This window comes from Leucopleurus acutus (assembly GCF_964270905.1).
Source record: "Leucopleurus acutus genome assembly, chromosome: 2".
In the NCBI taxonomy this organism is placed as follows: domain Eukaryota; kingdom Metazoa; phylum Chordata; class Mammalia; order Artiodactyla; family Delphinidae; genus Leucopleurus; species Leucopleurus acutus.
The window spans coordinates 23,802,282-23,823,431 of record NC_139143.1 but is presented as its reverse complement, the minus strand read 5'-3'; the positions used below and the strand labels follow the sequence as shown (position 1 = coordinate 23,823,431).

At 51.6% G+C, this 21,150-nt stretch overlaps 1 protein-coding gene across 1 annotated transcript in view; it reads left to right on the top strand.

Moving 5' to 3' along the window:
- The window catches only part of PARP1 (poly(ADP-ribose) polymerase 1), a 42,506-nt gene extending 32,520 nt beyond the window's left edge, over nucleotides 1-9,986 (top strand). The window contains exons 15-23 of the mRNA XM_082833808.1: nucleotides 2,186-2,269; nucleotides 3,746-3,868; nucleotides 4,419-4,547; nucleotides 6,023-6,121; nucleotides 6,629-6,781; nucleotides 7,738-7,865; nucleotides 8,649-8,710; nucleotides 9,282-9,396; nucleotides 9,663-9,986. Coding sequence (XP_082689934.1) covers nucleotides 2,186-2,269; nucleotides 3,746-3,868; nucleotides 4,419-4,547; nucleotides 6,023-6,121; nucleotides 6,629-6,781; nucleotides 7,738-7,865; nucleotides 8,649-8,710; nucleotides 9,282-9,396; nucleotides 9,663-9,744 — 975 coding nt within the window. The 3' untranslated portion in view covers nucleotides 9,745-9,986. The remainder of the gene's footprint in view (nucleotides 1-2,185; nucleotides 2,270-3,745; nucleotides 3,869-4,418; nucleotides 4,548-6,022; nucleotides 6,122-6,628; nucleotides 6,782-7,737; nucleotides 7,866-8,648; nucleotides 8,711-9,281; nucleotides 9,397-9,662) is intronic.
- Nucleotides 9,987-21,150: the final 11,164 nt, after the last annotated feature.

Genomic DNA, 21,150 nt, shown 5'->3' with positions numbered 1-21,150 from the left:
ACCACTGGCAGCCTCTCTTCCTCAGCCCCGCACCTCCGTGTCTGGAGCTCAGCCTGGCAGGACTGCTCAGGCTCCACTGTTGTTAGAAAACTGAGTGTTGGGTCACCTCCTAGGAAACCCCTAATGGGTTTGAAGATAGCCAGGGCTTGTGCGGATGTCTTGTTCAAACAGATAAACAACCCGACTTCTGTCTGGGAGGTCTGACTAGTTTGAACAGCTTGTGGGTGGGCTCCCCAGGAATGCTGGCAGCGAGATGTGCGGAGGCGGGGAGGAGGGCAGGAGGCAACTTCATTTCATTAACGTTTCAAAAGAAATGTCCCACGTATCATTTCCGGCTTCCTGTGCTCTGGCTTATCTGTGATTCATAGAATTTCTCAACTGTGATCAGACCCAGTCTCTTTCTGTGAAAATGACTTTTTTTTAGCTTGTTTTACACTCAAGACAGGGAACTAGTTGATAAGAGGAGGCAGAGGGCCAGGGGCCTGCTGCTGGAAGGCAGCCTGTGTTGAGAATGTGGCGAGGGGGGCGCCCGCTCCCAGCCTGATGGGCTCCACGTGCGATTGGGTGGCCAGGTAGATGAGTAAACATGGTGCCCAGGGGAACTGAGCGCTCCCTGTAAGGCGGGTGCGTCCTGAGCCCAGAGCAGAGTCCCAGCTGAGGTCGGGAGGGTGTGTGCTGTATCCAGAGTCCTGGCTACAGCTCTCGAAGCCTCCCTCTGGCTGCAGCTGTGGCTCTCAGTGCCCTGACCCCAAGGCATCTCCCCCACTTTTCACTTTCTCCCTAAACGCAGCTGCTGTGGAGCCCCTGCCCCCAGCCCACAGTCGGGAGGGGAGGCAGCTTGTGTTGGTTGAGCCCTGTTCCTGTTCTTGTGGCCTTTGTGTGTGTGTGTGTGTTGAGGGTGTCGGTTAGAGACACCAGGTCTTTTTTTAAATAAACACCGAAATGAGACAGCTCAGGGAAGCCGCTCCCCTCAGAGCATGTGCTCTCACTCTGGTCACACCGCCCTTGGTCAGAGCATCTTCCGGAGTTCCTTCTTTAGAATTGCTTTAGAGCCAACTCAGTCCATGCTAAGGTCACTCTGTTCTTTTATTTTACTGTGGTCTTGGCTCAGAATATATTACCCACCTCCTTCCCCGGACTGAGCGCCAACTATTTAACTCTTCCCAGAAACCGGCTCTCCCCTGGGGATGGACAGTACTGAGGGTACAGAGACGCTGATGTGCCATAGCTTGTCATCATTAGACGCTGTCACCACTGGCCCCTGATCGGTTCCTCATGGGCTGTGAGCACTTTCACATCCTGTTTCATTTAATCGGCGTGGTGATCTCATCTCTCAAGTGCTTATCCAGCCCAGTCTTTGTTCCAGGCCCTGCAGGTGCTGGAGATGTCAAGATGGGCAAGGTGCAGTGCTGGGGCCGGGAGCTCAGAGGGTCCACCGGGAACAGCCCTGGAGACAGTGGCTCCGGTTTCAGGGTGAGGGGCCCCGTGCGGCACTGAGGCGGGAGAGGGGCCGAGGCAGCTTTCGGGCAGGTCGCTCCCACGGGGAGCGGGTGCCTCGCCCGCTAGCTGGCGAGCAGGCCTCGGCCCCCAGAGTTCACGCTTCTGCCGCTGCAGCCAGCTTGCCACCTCCCTGGATGCTGGTTTCCAAGGTATTGTGAGCAGCACTGTCGTAGGGACGGATGTTTAACCTTTGGGGTGACTGATTTGAAGGGCATACTGTTGATTTGGTGTAAGCATGTATGTTCAGGGGTGTGTCCTCTGAAAAATAATTTTCACCGCTTTATGGTTCTTATTTTCCGAGTGGGAATGGCCTTGGCTCTGAGACCCCAGGGAGGGTGCACCTTCGTCCTCACTTTGGAATTAGATGGGAGTCCTGCTGTGTCACCTTCTTCCAGAAGCGTGGGGCTGTTTCAGACTGAGTGCAGGGGTGGGCGGGCCCTGCTTGGCTTTTCCCTGCCGCAAATGGCAGTGAGCCAGAATCTTCCCTCCCAGACTCCTGTGCCCTGCAGTGGGGGCGAGGCTGCAAAGCCCGTGGAGCTGGGTCACCGGGTGTCCCCGGGAGGACCAGAAAGACTTGTGACTGCTTCTGTAAGGGCCCAGGAGGCCTGGGGTGCCGCTTGGTCCGGCTCTCCCATCATCTCCCTGCACGGTGCTTTCAAAGGGAAAAATACCCCTGTCTCCTCAGATTGACCTTCAGAAGATGCCCTTGGGGAAGCTGAGCAAAAGGCAGATCCAGGCTGCGTACTCCATCCTTAGTGAGGTCCAGCAGGTAAGCGAGGGACCGGCCTCTCCTCCAGCTGCCCAGGGGGTCTCCTGGCTGCCCTGTCACGGCAGGGGGGCGGTGGAGAGCACGCAGCAGTACATTTACTCAAGGTTACATGAAACAGGCATACTGATTCATGATGATTTAGATGTTTTCAGTTCAACAAGTATGACAAGTGTCTGCCACTTGCGAAAAGATGGTCACAGTACTGATGATTTAGCGGTGTTTTCAGTTATCAGCTATGCAGTAAACTCCCTATACGCCTAATGAGGAATTTCGTTCTCCTGCCTCATAGAAATGTTCTGATTTTTATTTTGTGTGTCCGTAAGAGAAGCTGAGTTTATTCTGCAGTTACTAGGAAATCATCAAATAGGAAGTTAAATATTGTCTTTCTCTCATTTATGTTCATTCAACATCAATTTGCTGAGCATCTCCAACGTCCCCCAGTCCCCGGAGCCTGATTTAAGCCTCTGCCCTGAAGGGACTGGAGGGCTCCACTTGTATTTGGGAGTGGCGTGTGAAAGAAGAAAAGCAAACAGGAAACTCACGTGGGACCAGGGAGGTGGGCTCCGGCTGGTGCTGGAGAGGAGGCCCTGAAATGTCGCAATTAAATCTGGTTACAGCCAGTCCCAAGCAGTGACCCCTTTCCTTGTTACCCACTGCCTGAGACCTGGAAGGCTTTCCTCAGCCCAGGCTCTTTCCTGTTCCAGAATGTTCATGCGGAGGGGCTGGGGTGGTGTCCTTTGCCCATAGCACAGAGCAAACTGCAGCACAGGCAGAGGTTTAGGGTGTGGACAAGACCGTGTCACGGTGAGAAGCAGACTTGGAGCTTCGTGCCCGCATGGTGCCGAGTCATTGCCCCCCTGCCATCCTGCAGGCCCCGAGGGTGTCTGCCAAGTGCGCGGTGACTAGTCCAGCTCCTCCATTTCTTTGTGCGTTTACTGAGTACCTTCTGCATAGAGCGCTAATTGGCATTGAAGCATAGGGAGGGGCTCGCCTTTCTGTGCCTGGCCCTGGCCCTCTGGGGGCACCAAGGACAAACTCCCCGCCTTAAAGATGAAGGTCAGTGGCCAAAGGGGCCTGACTGAATTTGGTAGCATTGGGGGTTTTTCTCCCTTTCAACATTTTATCATGAAATGTTTACAAACATACAAAAAGTTGAAAGCTATGAGCCCACCACCTAGATGCCGCAGGTGACGTTTTGCGGAGTGGTGGAGGTTTATGCGTCTGTGACTACACAGCTCTCTGTACAAGTGAAGTTGTGTACGAGAAGCCCCGTGTGTGCCAAGCCGCACAGTTTGAGGATGAGATCCTGCCACCGCCCAGCTGAGCGGCACCCCAGGAAGGAGGTTTCCTGGCCCGTGTGCACCGCAGGCTGCCTCGGGACTCGGCTGCGGCACCCAGCGTCCAGAGGAGAAAGCCCAGCCGGTGCTGGGGACTCAGTGCTGCTTCAGTCTGTTCCCTCTGTCCCCTCTCCTAAAGGTACTGTCCCAGGGCAGCAGCGACTCCCAGATCCTGGATCTCTCAAATCGCTTCTACACCCTGATCCCCCACGACTTCGGGATGAAGAAGCCTCCGCTCCTGAGCAACTCAGACAGCGTGCAGGTAGCACCGAGGTCCAGCAGGGAGCCCCGGGTCCCGGGCTTTGCAGGGCTGGGTGTCGCTCCCGTGCCACTGCCCCTCCATGTCACGATCCCTGGGGGCAGCGGCCAGTGCTGGAGGCCCACCACTGGGCCCTCGTTTTGAACTGGGGTTTCTACCCGTATTAGGAGCCTGCCCAAGGGTAGAACGGTTGGTTTTTCCTGCCCTTCCTGGACCACGTCAGTCTGGGGAAAAGGAGCCTTAGGAGAGAGGGAGCGTCTTCCTCCCTGCTTTCCCTCCCTGCTTCATAAGGGAGCCAGCGATCAGTCCCCACCTGTCAACCAGTGCGTGCAAGAGGAAAGACTGTTCTCACCATCACCGTGTGGCTTCTGCCTCTTCTCCCAGCCTCCTTAGCATTCCAGAAATCCTTAGGAGTGTTCATCTGTGAACGGATGGCGGGCTGTCCCTGAGCAGCTAGGAGGCACCTCGTCACTCTCTGTGTTGGACGTTACCTGGGTGAGTCTTTCTCCCTCACCTTGGTCCTTAGCTCAGGGTTTTTCTTGTGTTCCTCCAGGCCAAGGTGGAAATGCTCGACAACCTGCTGGACATCGAGGTGGCCTACAGTCTGCTCAGGGGTGGTTCTGATGACAGCAGCAAGGACCCCATCGATGTCAACTATGAGAAGCTCAGAACTGACATTATGGTAACAGGGCCTGCCCTTTCTGAAGCATCCAAACCCTTCATCCCAAGAGCAGTGGTCCCCAAACCTGAATGTGCGTCAGCATCTCCTGGAGAGCTTGTTAGAACAGATTGCTGGGGTCCGAGGACTGACCGTCCTAACAGGTTCCCAAGTGTTGCTGCTTGTGATACTCTGAGAACCTCAGAGCATTTCACCGGTAAAGAAGCACCTTGTTTGTGAGGCAGGCTTCCAGTTCGCGGCCTCAACTGAGTGTAAAGACCTGTTTTTGTGGGGCCTTAAAGTTTTGTTTTTCCCCTTCATCTAGAGAGGGTCTCTGTTTTTGGAGGTTGTTGAGGTGTGAACTCTGCAGGATCTGTTACTGGTATCCTACTTGAGACGTAGAGGTGCCTGACGGCAGCTGTAATAAAACTATGGTGCCTGGGTTCATGTCCTCTGGAGTCGAAGTGGCTCTTCGACTGGTGCACATGGTCGTTGAACTTGGGTGTGCTGGAGGCTTGGGCAGCAATCACCCTGCCTAGGCCACCCGGAGGAGAAATTTTTGCCTCAGCTCCGAGCTTGCGCTGGCCTTGAGCCCAGTCTCACATCTCTCTTCCTCAGCCCTTGTGTCCTTCCCTGCAGTGTTAGGAGGTTCAAGTGCACCAGGATCTGTTGAGCCAGGTGTCTGTGTTTACATCACTGAAAGAGTCTTTGCTCCGTGCTTAGGACAAAGTACAGGTCTGTGGGTGTATGCAGGGTAGGACACCAAACGGCCTGGTTCTTCGTGAAGGGGTTGTTATTCTCTCCATCTATGATTCTGAAGCCCTTTAATTAAGAGGCAATGAGGAAGACCAGAATTCCTGACTTCTCTTAACTTTGGATAAGAGTATGAAAATGTAAGAGAACGCACGTCGTATTTCCCATAACACACCCATTTATTTAGGCAGAGATTCCGTTACTTGATGGTTATTTGGTGGGTGTCTGCTCTGAGCCGTGGTGTGCACGGCCCTGAGGATCCAGAAGAGATGGAGCATTCATCCCCATTGTCACAACCCCTGTAGTCCGTGGGCTCCCTGCTGCTTTTCATTGCAAGTCTTGGCTGCAGGGTGTCTCCTGGCCCCGGTGTTTTAACTCTTGGTGAGCTGGAGTGTTACCTGAGAGCCAGCTCCTTGTTCTAGAGGCTCCCTCTTCCCAGACAGTGAGCCCCGTGTTTCTAGCTTTCCTGATATCCCAAAGCACAGGGTTTTAGGGCAGAAGGAACACTGGGCTCAACCAGATAGGTGATGAAGAAGCCGATGCCTGGGGAGGTGGGGGCACTGGCCTGGCACCTGCCCCGGAGCGAGCGTGGTAGGGCTCGGAACACAGGCTGGCTCTGTCCCGCCCGGGCTCCACGTGGGCCGTTTATTACCTGTGCATCAGCTGAGCCTGTGATTGTTCTTCCTGCCTCTGTGCGGCTCTCTTGGGGTCTCCCTTGCTCTAATTTCCAGGCGCCTTCCTTCTAGGTGGTGGACAAAGATTCTGAAGAGGCTGAGATCATTAGGAAGTATGTTAAGAACACTCACGCGACCACACACAACGCATATGACTTGGAAGTCGTGGATGTAAGGCTCTCTCCTCCCTCTGCCCCCTTTGTGTCCTGCCAGCTCTTCCCTGCTCATTCCTCCGACCTGGGCCTGGGTAGAAAGGAGCAGTTAACTTTGCTTTAAATCACCAGAGGAAGTGACTCGGTTGTTTGTGGAACACAGAAGTTCATAGTCCTATGGTTTGGGGTTGGCTTTTTATTCTGTTTTTTTAAAAGACATTTCCTACCCCGAAACCTAGTTTTGCAATCAGAACTGTTATCAGAGATCCAAAATAAAGTGCCTCAAGTGTGCACCTACACGTAGCATTAATTTTAATAGCTAGTCTCTGCTAAATGGGACCTTGAGTAGCAGCGTTGCTCCGTCCCAGCCTGATTGAAACACCTTGCATACTGCAGAAGGCCTTAAAGTGTTCCAGCTCTGGGGACAGACAGCTGGTCGGTTCTCCTGTGTCTAGTCAGATCTCCAGTTAACCAGAGCGACAAGTGGTTCCTCCTGCCTCTCTCCTTTATTCAATGCTCCGACCAGATCTTTAAGATAGAGCGTGAAGGAGAGAGCCAGCGTTACAAGCCGTTCAAGCAGCTGCATAACCGAAGGTTGCTGTGGCACGGGTCCAGGACCACCAACTTCGCCGGGATCCTGTCCCAGGGCCTCCGGATAGCCCCACCTGAAGCACCTGTGGTACGTGCCTGGCCCGGGAGCTGTGGGGAGAGTGGGGGGTGGGGGCAGTGCCTGTTTCTGCTGCTGTCTCCACCAGAGCTTTGTGGGTACTTGCGTGAGAAGTGCACATGCCCCGGTGAATAAGGGGCCTTGTTTAAAGATGTAGGTGTAGCCATGGTTGATAAGGTGAATGTTGCCAGATGTCCCTCTCCTGACCCTCACTATTGAGAGCGTAGCTGCACACGTATCAAGCAGAGTTTCTGGAACAAAGGAAGTAAGTGTCCAGGCCCTGCTTTGAATGCTAATTGGGTGTGTTGACTGACAGAGAGCAGACTTTGGCCGCAGGCCAGGCTGAGTTCAGACCTGCCTCTCCCACCTCCCAGCGGGGGACCTCCTTGAGCTTCAGCACATGCCTCGGTGGAATGTGCCGATAAATGAGTAGAGCCTGACCCAGACCTGAGCGATTGCTGTGTCACCTGCTGGGTTATAGACGTGACCCACCAGGCAGGGACTTAGGAATAGTCTTCCAAGCCCCTCGTTTTGTACTTGTAAAAAGAGGGGAGCAAAGAGGCTTAATGACCAGACTCATGAGTGCTGCGTGGTAGCAAACGCCCTAATCTCTCTGAACCTCGTTTTCACTTACCAAAAGGAATAAATATAATAGCCATGTTTACTGGGTGTTCACACGTGCCAGGCCCTGGTCTAAGAAGCTGTTATTAACTCATTTAATTTTCACAGCAGCCCCCTGGGGTGCTTTCCCCCAGTTCGGAGAAGGAAGTGGGGTCCAGAGAGATTAGGTAACTTCTCCCAGCCCCTGGGTACCCGGCAGAGCTGGGATCTGCACAGCCTGCTCCGGAGCATGGGCCTCTACCGCCTGCCGGGGGCGCTGTGGGAAGTGGGGACACGCAGTCAGTAGTAGGTGGTGCTGCTAACTTGCCGTGAGAAGGTCTTCAGCTGTCCCTTTTCCATCCCTCCAGACGGGCTACATGTTTGGTAAGGGGATCTATTTCGCCGACATGGTCTCTAAGAGTGCCAACTACTGCCACACATCCCAGGGAGACCCAATAGGCTTAATCCTGTTGGGAGAAGTTGCCCTTGGAAACATGTGAGTAACCCTGGCTTTGGGGCTGGTGGCAGTTGATGGGGGTGGGTGGGGTGAGCTGTAGGAAGGAGAGCTTCCCTTGGCTGGGGGTTGATCCTGAGAATTCCCCACCGTGATTAAGAGGACCCCCCAGTTAGGCAGTGGGTATCAGACGCCAGTGCATGTTAAGCAAACAAGATACAGGAACGCCTCACGAGACCAAGGACAGGAATACAGCCAGGCCTCGGGAACTGGCAGCGTGCATTCTTTCTGTGGGCTGCGAAACAGAGAGGTTGACTTGCACAAAGGATGGTCACCTCATGGCCCCTGTCCCCCTGCTGATGTGTACATTTTCTGTCTGAGACCAACTCAGATTGAACTGGAATCTCAATCCCAGTTCCAGATTCCCTGCAGAGGAAGTCTGATTGGCCCAGCTTGGATTGATTGTCCACCTTGGTCCTATCAACCATAACCCAAAGAGAGCAGGGTTATGTAACAGACCAGGAGGGGTCCCAGGTTCGTGAGCTGGACAGAAACCTCCAGAACGCCCAGCCACCCCACAGCTCTAAACGGGCCCTTTCCTGAAAGCGGCCCCGTGGCAGTGATCATGGGCATAAACTGTTCAAAAGGGGCTGCGCCGTCCGTTTCTAGAACCAGAGAAGGAGGGAGTTCCTAGCATGGAAGGTGGACTGGGTTCTCTGAGTGTTTATCTCAGCAGCTCCCGTGGCCTTGCTCTGCTAGTTATACTGTTGGTTTGAGAGCCCAGTGACCTTGGAGGCCCTTCTGAACCTGTCTTCTCTTAAATAGGTATGAACTGAAGCATGCTTCGCATATCAGCAAGTTACCCAAGGGCAAGCACAGTGTCAAAGGTAATGTGTTTCAGAAACTTGCTGCTGCAGCCCCAGGCACCCTGGATGGCACAGGGAGGGGGCTTTCTTTCCCCCAAAGCCACAGTTCCTGTGGCTAGCTATTACAGGTTCATTTAAAAAAAAAAAAAAGACTCTCTATGCCTGCCACTAGTATCGCAAATGCCATAGGAGAGTCCTGATTGGAGCTCCAGTAACCAGGTGCACTGGCTCTGGGTTTTAACCTGACTCTTAGCTTCAGCATTGAGGGACCTCTGGTGGCACCTGGAGCTTCTTGAATTGATGCAGTTTGTAGCCCGTGATGATTAGGACCTCCTACTGACTGGTTGAAGCGAGGGCTTTGGAATTCTGCTCAACAGAAAGAGGGCCAGGGCCACTACTATGCTTATGAAAATCATTTAAGGCTGATACCCTGGAACTTGATAATATACCTACAGCTTTATGTCTGGAAGAAGGATGCAGTATGGGATGGGATTTGTGTGTCTTTTAAATGAACACATAGAATCTCATCTCTCTGGAGCATTTTCAACATCTGTTGCCACAAATCATATCACTTCTGCCTTCTGTTTTGCAGGTTTAGGCAAAACTACCCCTGACCCTTCAGCTAGTATTACTATGGATGGTGTAGAGGTTCCTCTTGGGACCGGGATTTCATCTGGTGTTAACGACACCTGTCTACTGTATAACGAGTATCCTTTTACGAGTGTGCTGTGTGAGCCCAAAGGAATGTTCTGGGGCTGTGGAGTCACTGATACGCAGCCAGTTAACCTGGGGTAGGCTGGCTAGAGACTCTCCTGTTGTGTGTCCTTCCCCGCAGTGGTCTCCCTGGTCGGGGTGAGAGACCTGAACACCCCCCCGCAGTGAGGGTTTGCAGGGTGTGGCCAGCAGGCTGGCTTAGCCGCAGCAAGTGCACTCCGCGTGGAACCGTTTGTACCTTGACATGCTTCCCCTCCAGGTACATTGTCTATGATATTGCTCAGGTCAGTCTGAAGTATCTGCTGAAGCTGAAGTTCAACTTCAAGACCTCCCTGTGGTGAGCTGTGAGGCGTGGCAGCCCAGTGACTGCGGTGTGAATTCGCCCGCCTGACGTGCTTTGTACCGACTGACCAGGCAGAAACTTCAGCTGAGTTGCCGAGGGATAGCACCTTCACTAAACCTCCTTAGAAGGGATTTTATATGAACGCTAGGTCACATGTTAAATGATTCTCCCAACTTTTCAAATCCCTTGTTTGTGTTGCTGGGGCGGGGCGGGGGTGGGGCCGGGGGTTGCTTTGGGTTTTTCTCCTTCCAGCCATAACCCTGGTAGGTACACCTAACAATAGAGGAAAAGTTGGGGAGGGTTTTTCTGTGTGTCTAGACTAGTCCAATGAAAGAACCTTGCAAGCCACGTTAGAACGTCTGCCTCACTGGTTTCCCCAGGGAAGGAAAAAATAATCTTCCGCCCTTATTTCTAAGTGTTCATCTTTAGTTTTGGAAAAATGTTAAGCATTTATTTTGAGGTTAAAATAAAAACTAATTTCATACTATTTAAATTTCCTTTTTTATTTTGCATTTGTTGTCATCCTTTTAGCTTTTTGTTGGTGGTGTTTGGTGAGGAGTGTGGGGAGACCAAAGGGAGGAACATGAACAATTTCTCATACTTGGAAACGAAAAGTGCTTTCCTTTTCTAGAGACACTGGAACGTGGCAGCTCGCAGAATATGTAGTGTAGTAATTTTAAGTTGCATTTGAAATTCTCAACTTTCCTCTCAACAATTTTGTCTTCTACCTTAGAACTATATCACCAGAATACCAAAGGGCTAATAGTAATTCTGAATTAAAATTGAAATGGCTTCTGTACTTGTGTGTTGTGTGTCTGGTCTCATTCTGAGTGCAGATCTTTTCATCTTCACAGTGCAAGGTCCACAAAGACTGTAGGGGGATTGTTTGTACCCGTATCTATGAAACCACAGAATGTGCCAGGCAACAAACGGCGGCAGTGCCCAGTAGGAGTGCCGTGTCTGAGTGACAGAAAACCAAACACAGGAGGGCATTCTTCTTTTTCTTCAGTTTATCAGATACTTAGTGGTGGTAAGACACGTGTCAGCATGTCGTTCTAGTCTATGGAGTACCATTTTACATATACTATATCGCCTCATACTACCACTGTATATTTGAGTGCGGTGCTTATCAAATATTTACATTTAAGTTCCCTGAGAGCCAGGATGATATCTGATGACACTTTTGACCTTTTACAGAGGAGAACAGGAAGTGTGGGCTAGAAGGTAGAGTCACAGGCAAGAGAAGGCAGCAGAGTGAGCTGTTGTCTCAAACCCAAAGTTGCACCGGAATCTTTGGTCAGAGAAACAAAGGACAGACATCATTCCAGACAGAAAAGAAGAAAAACGTTTTCTCTGAGCTGAGCTACATTTTAGTGATTACAATGGTAGGTGCAGTTTATGAGCTGTGGCTGTGTCCCGTCATAGGCGTGTTCGTGACTTTCTGCAGTCAGCAAACTTTGAGGGCCACACAAACCCAAGTTAGGGTGTCGGATTTCAGATACAGGCAAATCAACTTGATAACAGAGTCTTTGTGTTTTTTCAGTGTCCTTAAATTTTGATGAAAATCCTTAGCACCATTGACCTGAGGGCCCCTGATCAGCCAGCCATTCAGTAATTCTCTCGGGCTCCACAGATCCTGAATATTCTGTATTCTTTGCCTTTTTTATCAGCACAGAGAAAGGCAATCACCCCCACCTGATTAGACAGTATTTTTAGATTGGAGTGATTGCTTAATAGGTTCTCTGTAATCAAAACTGATCTCTTTCTTAAAGAGAGATTCACATCTCTGATTCCGCATTTTTCTTGTAAAAGAGGGAACCTGCCATGTTAGGATTCAGTATTCATATTTTGGTTTTCTTTCTTCACTTTATAAAAATTCCAGGTAGCAGCGAAAATGTGCGCAGTTAGTTTAAAATTTAAATCCTACAGAAGCACAGGGTGCTCGGGGAGACGTGGTACTGCCCTCGGCCTCTCCTGGGAGCTGCCAGCCCTCCTGCCTTTGCCTGGAAATGCCCTTGCGTGACAGCCGCGTCTGCCCGAGGCAGCACTTGGCTCCCGTTTCAGTCCACACCGTTCCACGCAGTGTAGTCCACGCCCGAGGTTGAAACTTTCTGAGCAGAAGCACCCCCCCATTGATCTGATGTGTTAACCAATGGGTTTGGCGTTGGCTCTTCTCTCTTGCCGCTGTCTCTTGGAGGCTGAGAACAGCTCCTCCGACAGCCCAGAGGACTCCCGTGAAGCTGCTGTACTGACATGACTGGAACTTCGCGCTGGGGTGGACCCCGAAGCACTGTGCTTTTAGGGAGTCCCCTGAGTGAAGCCCGTGGCGTGTGCAGAGTGTGTGCTCCGTGTGTTTATGTTCACGCTGAAAGCTCTTCCACCTCGTGTAAGGTGCTGCAGACACCGTGTCTTCTCTCCACGGAGATCTGAATATCAGGAGCGGTTATCTCCAACCTGTGCGGCTCCTTGTCACCCGGCTACTTTAAGGAGTTCACATTTCCAAAGGGACCTCACTTCCTTCCCCTTCAATTCTGTGTTTCAACTCCCCAAAGATCGGGAGTTTTTTTGTTTTTTGTGGTATGCGGGCCTCTCACTGTTGTGGCCTCTCCCGTTGCGGAGCACAGGCTCCGGACGTGCAGGCTCAGCGGCCATGGCTCACGGGCCCAGCTGCTCCGCGGCATGTGGGATCTTCCCGGACCGGGGCACGAACCCGCGTCCCCTGCATCGGCAGGCGGACTCTCAACCACTGCGCCACCAGGGGAGCCCGGGAGTTGTTTTTTTAAGGAATAGTGTTTCTACCACTTCAAACAAGGCCTTTTATATTGTGACTTACTGGGGGTTAATAGCCAGTTTTGAACCTCTGCCTGGAAGATGGGACAGCAGCCTCAGTTTGCCCATTTCTCTGGCTTAAGAGAGCAGAGCCAAGCCAGGATCTAGGTTATAAGCAGGTAGATTTGGGGAGACTTGTTTTGAAAAGTAAGAAGAAAATAGGGCCTGCAAACTTTTTCCTCAGGTAAGAGGTTGCCGACTGGTGGACGGTGCTGATGATGGGGACACCCGGACGTTAGCCCCGCTCCACCCCCGTGCTGTCTGCGCAGCCTTGCTTCTGGGCGAGGGGCTCATCTCAGCACAGGTGGCGCGTGCAGCCGCGGGCTCGTGCCTGTGAGTCCACAGGTTTTGCCACAGTCGCCATCTCTCAGAAGTGGCCTGACTGAAGGCGGAATGGCTTCTGACGCTTCGGCTGTGAGGCAGCACCCTGAGGGGATGGGGCTCGAGCTTCTAGGCCCCAGAATAGGCTTTTTTTCTTCTTTATAACTTTTATTGGGGTAGAGTTGATCTACAACGCTCTATTAGTTTCACGTGTACAGCTCAGTGACTCTGTTATACATATATCCACTCTTTTTAGATTCTTTTCCCATATAGGCCATTACAGAATATTGAGTAGAGTTCCCTGCGCTATACAGTAGGTCCTAGTTACGTATTTTCTATATAGTAGTGTGTATGTGTCAATCCCAACCCCAGTATATGCTTAAGATCAGAGACCAGTCTATGGTCTGGGAAGCAAGGGGTGGAGTGGGAGTAGCTCCTGGTTCTTGGCACATAAGACTTCCCCTGGAGCTCTGCTGGTTTGGAAGTCCAAGGTCCTGAGGGAGACGTGCTTCCCTAGGGGCCACAACAGTGGTTCCAATGAATTGGAAGATAAGGCTGCTACCTGGCTGCTTGGGGCTCCTGAAAGGCCACCGTCCCCACAAGCAGAGAAAGGGGTTCCTCTACTGACTGGAGTGACTGATTACCAAGTGGGAAATTGGGATGCTGGACCGCAGAGTCGGGAGGACGGTGTCTGCAGCCCAGTCGCTTCTCAGCATCACCGTGTCCACAGGGGGCGGTCAGTGGAAGTCAGCAGCTCATGACAGTGGCGGGACTTTTGAGGACTCAGACCCGCAGGAACGAAGGTTTGGGCACTTCACCAGATCAAAAACTGATCAGCTACAGTTCTGGCTGAGGGCAGAAGAAATAGGCAATGGACAGTTGAAGAAGGAAGCTACAGGTAACAACTGTGGCTTTATGGCCAAGTATAGAAATGGTTGAAGCAACCAGATAGGGGGCTGGAGACAACTGGCCTAAGTGGCCTGGGTCTAGGATTCGAGTGGCCTGGGCTAGGCCAGGCTATAAATGTAAAACTGAACTCTTGTTTATGAAGTATCTATAAATGTCAGTATAGGTTACATTTGTACCCCCAAGCTCCCACCCCGTACGTAGTTCAGTGGATCCTGAACTCTGAGGGTTACTGTTGCCCCCTCTAGAGAACCGATGATGGGCTCAGCTTGGGGAAAGAGCCCAAAGGAGAGAGCCCCTGTATTCCCAGGGTCATCTCAGCCAGGGCTCTTTCTCTTCACCGCAGAAAGATGAATCAAGCCATTCTGAATCCCTGAAATCTTTTGGTACCTACCTCTGAGTTGCTCTGAGAATGTGTGCTAATTCCTGTAAAGTACTTAGCGTGGTTCCTGCCCTTGATATGCCCTCAGTAAATCTTGGCCATTATTGCTGAAATTCTAGAGAATGTCGTTGCTGGGGTAGGAGTCAAAACAGGAAGCTCCCTGGTGGCGCAGTGGTTGAGAGTCCGCCTGCCGATGCAGGGGACGCGGGTTCGTGCCCCGGTCCGGGAAGATCCCACATGCCGCAGAGAGGCTGGGCCTGTGAGCCATGGACACTGAGCCTGCGCGTCCGGAGCCTGTGCTCCGCAACGGGAGAGGCCACAACAGTGAGAGGCCCGCGTACCACAAATAAACAAAACAAAACAAAACAAAAACCAGGAAGCTCCAGGTAAAAAATGAGAAACTAGGGACTAGGACAAAGAAAACAAATCCTGTGCTCATTGGGAGCCGTTGGACAGTCAGGAGGAAGAGCCCAAGACTATAAATGTGACCTTATGCCCACATTTTCAGTCTCCTGTGAAACCTCGCAGTGACACTGGCCTCCCCTCAGTGTGACTTCATCTTCCCGTCCCTCCCCGTCACCCACCTTAACTGTAAAGGGACAGACTCTCCAACAGTGTTCCCCCCAGGCCCAGCCCCACTTCCAGCCAGGCCTGCTGGGGCTCAGAATAGCCCAGCTGCTGTCTCAGCAGATGGCCAGGCTAATTTTAGGCATGTGGTGCTCACCCAGAGACCAGGCTAGGCTTTTTAGATTTGAATAAGCTAGTGTGCAACTCTGGTTTGGAGCCAATAACAGAGCTTTGAGTTGTTGTGATCTGTGTGTCTGCCTAGCGCTTTACAGGCATTCCAGAAATGTAATTTCTAAAGGATTTTGTTTCTCTGAACCCACAAGACCCCAAACTGTAGAGCCAGCAGGCAGTCAGGCCTGCGAGGTGCTGGGGACAAGCCAGGAGGACGGTGAGAAGCAGGTGATGACACCAGCTCCTGCCCTGGGCACACTTAACCCCTGGTTGCTCTCTTGGTCAAAATGAAAGGAGAAAGCCTTAGCTTCCTGGTTCATCTCTGGAACCACTTCTGGTTGATGGGCTGCATTTTGATGCCGTGGAAGGACTGTGATCAGGAAGAAATTAACCACAGATGCAAACAAGAACCGACTTTGGTCATTTCACATACAGTCCCTTAAGACAAGGTAGCATGAAGTAGCAGACGTGGAAACAGTGTCAGAGAGGTGAGACTGTCCCAAGTTCCCAACAAAGGTTGGAATCGAGCAGGTTGAGAACCTGTATTTTCCGGCAGGATGTTTCTTATGCAGCATCCCCCATGTACGAAGACTGCCTTGCATACAAATTCCCTCAGAAAATTAAGAGACAGCCCAGTGTGGCTTGGAGATCTGTGATCCGGCCTGCCTTCGCCTCTCTGTGGGCTGATGCTTCGTCACCGAAGGAAGTTGAGGACCTGAGAAGACATCGCTAGAATGATGAGACCAGACTCTAGTTCATGGCTTCCTAAGCCGGGTCTGTGAATTCTTAGAAGTTGCTGGATGGTCATCAGGGAATCCACTGTGTCAACGGCTGCTTTCAGCGACAAGAAAAGGAAAGCCCAAGTAACAGCTGCTCCAACTATAAGGACATATGTAATCTCTGTCAAGAAGTGGTCGGTGACAGGACTGGGTAATTCAGCTCTGTATTGCTCTTGGCTTTCCCTTCATGGTTGCAGGATGGCAGCTGGACTCCTAACATCAACATCCAAAGGAGAGGGTTGCCCCCTTATCCTTCTCTTTTTGCCAGAAAGACAGACTTTTCTCCATTGCTCCTAGTAGACCAGTCTCATTGGCAAGGGTTGGGACACAGCTCTGAGGGAGGTTAGACACGGAATATCTGGTATTTTCAGCCTGTTTAGAGGGAAGTGGGCTCTACCGGCAAGGACCAAGGGGGTCAAGAATGGTGGCCGAGTGCATGTCAGTCCCTGGGAAGTATATGGGAAGGGAGTTGAGGCCCAGGCACACTTTTTTCTGGGCGGTGCTTCCATAGAACCCACCAGATTCTCAGCAGTCTGTGAATGCAAGGCTTTTCCAGAACTGCAGCTGTGGAGAGTCACTAAGGCTCACTCAGCTGCTCTAACATTCTGTGATTTTCGTGAAGAAAGATGCAGACCATCACGATAGAAACAGTTGCCCAGAATAGTTTAAATGGCAGTACTTAGTGTCCATCTCACAGACAAAGTCAGGCTTCGATGACACTGCGGAGGTCATGGTTAGAAACCCCTGGGGACCACCAAGTTTTTCTTTTCCTCCTTAGCTTTATTTTTTTTTTTGCTGTGAACCCCAGTGCCCTTGCCCAGAGGATGGTCCTGCCCTGCTTGTCTGGAGCTGAAATCCTTCATCTGAGCGGGTACTGGATTTCAATTGTACTAGTGGTGATTCCATTCCTTCTTGGGGTGGGGCAGCCACTGGAAACAGCTCCAACTGGCTGTGACAATCTGAGGAGATCTCCCAGGGCAGGGTTAGTGACTCCCTAGGGACAAGGGCCTGTGGGTCACAGGCACCAAGAGCTGCATTGAACCTGGTGAACTGCAGCCTGGTCTCCTTGGTTAACCCCCAAATTATCCCCAGTGCAGGGACCTTCTCCTGGCAGGCCCTGGCTTGTGGCAACTACTGCAAAAACACACCTAACGCCCCTGTCAAACAAAACACACCTTACCTACGTTACGCTGAACAAGCACAGCTTGTGATCAGAACCATTTCTTTTTCTCCCACTGCCCTTTTAAAATTGTTCAGTGAAGGAAGCTTTCTGCTGCCACCAGAAGAAAATCCTGCAGGCAGGCCCTCTGACGCTTCCCTCTATAAAGACAGATGGTCTTTGACACCCCATGGTGACTCCAAGATTCAAACCGTTTCAACTCAGCAATTGGAATGCCGAGTCCAAGATAACTATCAAATCTCCGGACTTGGCTTAGCGTTACCATTTCTCCCTTCCTTGGCTCCGTTGGGCCTACTTCAGGCTGGAGGCCTGTGGCGGGAAAGGGACACAGTTGTTCTCTTATTTGTCGGCCTCTCCTCTTCCTGTCTGAGTTTCTGGCCAGTTTCAGCGCCCCGGGGAGGTGACGGGGAGCAAAGGCTGAGGGCTGGGAAAGGTCTCCCCTACGCTGGTACCTGCTTAACCTGGCTCTGGCAGGTATGTGACACTGGCTCTTTCTTAGGGTGCGTTCTTTGTCTTTGCAGGGGGTCCCCGGGTGCGTGTCTATTGTGGTCGCCTGGGCGGGCTTAGCAATCAGACGCTCACCTCCAGCTTCCTGCTGCCAGGCTCCTCCCCGCACACAGGCAGCCCCACTGGACAGGCCCCCGGAGAGGACCCCCCGCTGCACTCCCCCTGGTCCCCCACCATCCCCTGCCCTGACCATCTCTAGGAGCTTGGCCAATCCCACTGCAGTGGCACTCCCCAACCTCTCCTGCAAAGCCCTCAATCTGTCCTATCTTTACCTAGTGGGAGACGGACCCCAGTCCACCAAGCCCGCAGCAGAGGGATTCCAGATAAACCTTCCGAGGAGACAAGCCCCCCACTTCCCCTTCCTGGGGGAGGTGGATGGGCTCTCAGCACAGCTTTCTTCTAAGATGGACTTCCCCTTCCACACGCTGATTTCCTTTATATCTCCGACCTGCCTGAAGGTTCTAAGAGTCATAAAAGTCTTCTCAGACTGTTTCCTTTGCACATTGTATTTTGGAATCTCCACCTGAACTTTAATCCTAACATCCTCTTGCACACTGTTTAATTTTATCCTCATACCAACCCTGTGAGGTAGATATTATCCATGGTCTACAGATGGGAAACAGGCAGAGTGAGGCTAAGTGACTTGTCCAAGGTCATACAGCTAGTAGATGACTATTCTACACATGCCTTTCATTGCCTGACCCCTACACAAATCCTGCTGAATGGGTGGACCAAGTGACAACCCCCTTCACCTAACCCAAGGCCAGCAACTGATGACCAATGTGTTGAGTAATTTGTACAAAGGACAAAATGATTGCTCCTCCACGGAATCCTTTTCAGGTGATGGAAATGTTATGTATCTTGACTGCGGTGTCAAAGTCACTGAGTTGCACACTTTAAACAGATGTATCTTATTGTTATTAAGTTACACCTCAGTGAAGTTGACTTTGAAATAGTAGTCGATTAAATAATAATAATAACCTCTGGCCCCTCGGTGGTGAAAACTAGAGCTGAGATGTCATTATGCAGACATGGATCTGGGAACGAACTTGGACTCTGCATGAAGAGCTAGTAAGTCATGAAAGGGAAGGGAGGTGCCCAGCAGAGTTCCAGAGGAGTCACAGGGCCCACACCTAAAAGGGAAGAGAAGACCTCAGCTCCTGACTTTCTACTTCCCACTTCCTGTTTCCCACAGATCCAGATCCCCTCTGTTTCCTTCCTTTGGACTTCCAAGGCCTCTGTAACTTTATCGTAAGCCTTCCTCTTTTCTTGAGCCAGACAGGTGGATGACTGTTCCCCACCCCAACATGTGCAGCAAGAGGACCCAGGTGCAGGCTCTTGGGCCCGAATTCCCCGCCTGTGTTCCCAACTGTCATGTTTCTGCTGGGCTGGCCCTCCCCTTCTGGGGCTTGCGTACTCATCCAGGTACCCTGTTATCTGACAAGCTCACCCTCACAACCCTACAGAGTGCCACCAGGGCCTCTCTGGGAAGAGGGCCAACGAACAGTGAAATGTATGATGACTGTTTGAGGCCAGACACAGTCTGCTCCCTGCTGGTGTGGCTCCTGCTTGGAGAAATGAGACAGAGAGAAGCCATACAGACTAACGAAGCAGGTTGGTCAAAGGGGGCATCTGAGCCTGCTCTCTGCATGAGGGGACAAGAGGGATGGAGCCACTGATGCCTGAGATGAAGCAAGCCCTGGATTTGCCCAAACGTAGGAGGTTACTGTGACTGTTCTGAACCCTCGTAGCTTGAAGGGCAGGGGGACTGGCGAGGTGAGCCCACAGCCCAAGCCCAGGGGAGGAGAGCACGCTCTCCAGCCACACTGCCTGGGCTTGAAGTGACCTCAGACAGGTTACTAAACCTCTCTGGGCCTCCTATTCCTCCTCTGTAGGTTGGGATCACAGTACCTACTCATGGACTTGTTCTCAGGGCTTGGGGTAATTTTTATCTCTTTAGTTTCCATGGGTTAGAGGTGTGGCGTACTTACATCAGTGCCTGATATAGTTGTGACTTGTGTAGCCACAGCAGCAGGGAACCACAAGGCTTCGGAAAGTTCCCTGAGAGTCAACACTGAGCACTTCCCATCCCCCCAGCCCCCAACACTCCCTCCTCTCAGCCACCTCTGTCAATTTTAAACATTTCAACTTGCTTAAAGACATTTCACTTTCAAACAAACTTGCCTTTAAACATTTCACTTGCTTATCACACTATCTACATATATTCATCTCATTAAAATTGAAATTAGATTTAAAATTTAATTCACAAATTAAATTTTTAAAAGCTATATTCTACAACATGGTGCAATTCTATAAGAAAAAATGAAAATATACATGCCTAGAAAAAAAAGGATTGAGAAGAAAACCCCAAAATGCAGAAGTAGCAGTCTCTTCGTGGTAGACTTACAGGTAGTTTTTATCTTTGGGGTTTTTCACAGTTTCCCACAATAAGCCTTTATAATCAGGTAATAAAAACAATAAATCTTTTTAACATAGTTGGGAAGTCAACCTTCCTGTCACACTCTCATTATCCCTGCTCTTTACCACAGATAAACACTGGTCCTGGGTCCCCTAAGTCTTTTCTACGTTTTCCCCTTGACAGACCCTGGGTGCCCTCAGCCCGAGACAGCAGGCACTGTGGCTGCACTGTGGCTAAGGTGTGTGGGCACCTGTGGGTGGCCTTCTGGTGCCTCCCCTCCAAGGCCAGCTCCTCAGGCACCTTAGCCAGGGCTGTTCACCTCCAAGATGCTCGGGCCTTCACTCCCAGAGCACAGGCCTACAGGACTGCGGCAGGCCTTGTTTGGCAAGAAAACGTTTTCCAGGCCTCACCCCCCGGGTGGGCTATAACTGCCTACTGGGGAGAGACAAAGGGGCACTCCTTTTTCTGCACTTTTCTGACTGGGAAGTTGCGTTTTACAGAGGAAAAGGTCCACGTGGTCAAAGGTGGACTCCAAGGGGAGGGGATTGGTGAGGTCTGCTGGCTGATTAAGGATAAGGGAGAGGACTCTCCTGGTGGCGCAGTGGTTAAGAATCCGCCTGCCAATGCAGGGGACACGGGTTCGAGCCCTGGTCCGGGAAGATCCCATGTGCCGCGGAGCAACTAAGCCCGTGTGCCACAACTATTGAGCCTGCGCTCTAGAGCCCGTGAGCCACAGCTACTGAGCCCGTGTGCCACAACTACTGAAGCCCGTGCATCTAGAGCCCATGCTCCGCAACAAGAGAAGCCACCGCAATGAGAAGCCCGCGCACCGCAATGAAGAGTAGCCCCTGCTCGCCGCAACTAGAGAAAACCCGCGCACAGCAACGAAGACCCAACACAGCCAAAAATAAATAAATAAAATAAATAAATTTTTTTAAAAAAAAAAGGATAAGGGAGAGAGGAACTGTGGAGCGGAGGTAAGCCCTTGGTAAGGTTCTGGAACCTCGGGAACTTCCCCACATCGGCCCTGACTGTTAGCAGTTGCCTGCTCCCATAATGATTAGCAGGAAAACTCTTGAAATGGAAACGGGTCTGCATGCTTGCCTTTGATAGCAGCAAGAAAGAGGGAAGCAGGGAGGTCTGGATGGCCCTCCTCAGCCCTCTAAGGGGTAGAAGGGGGCAGCCGGGTCAAGGCCTCCTGCAGTGGGGGGAAGACTTCCAGGTGGGGGGCAGATGGTCCTGACCCAGAGGACTCTGGGCCTGCGCAGCGGCAAGTCCAGAGTGGAGTCCCCAGAAAAACTCCCCTTCACATTATAAATCCCACATCCTAACTGAAGCTCAGG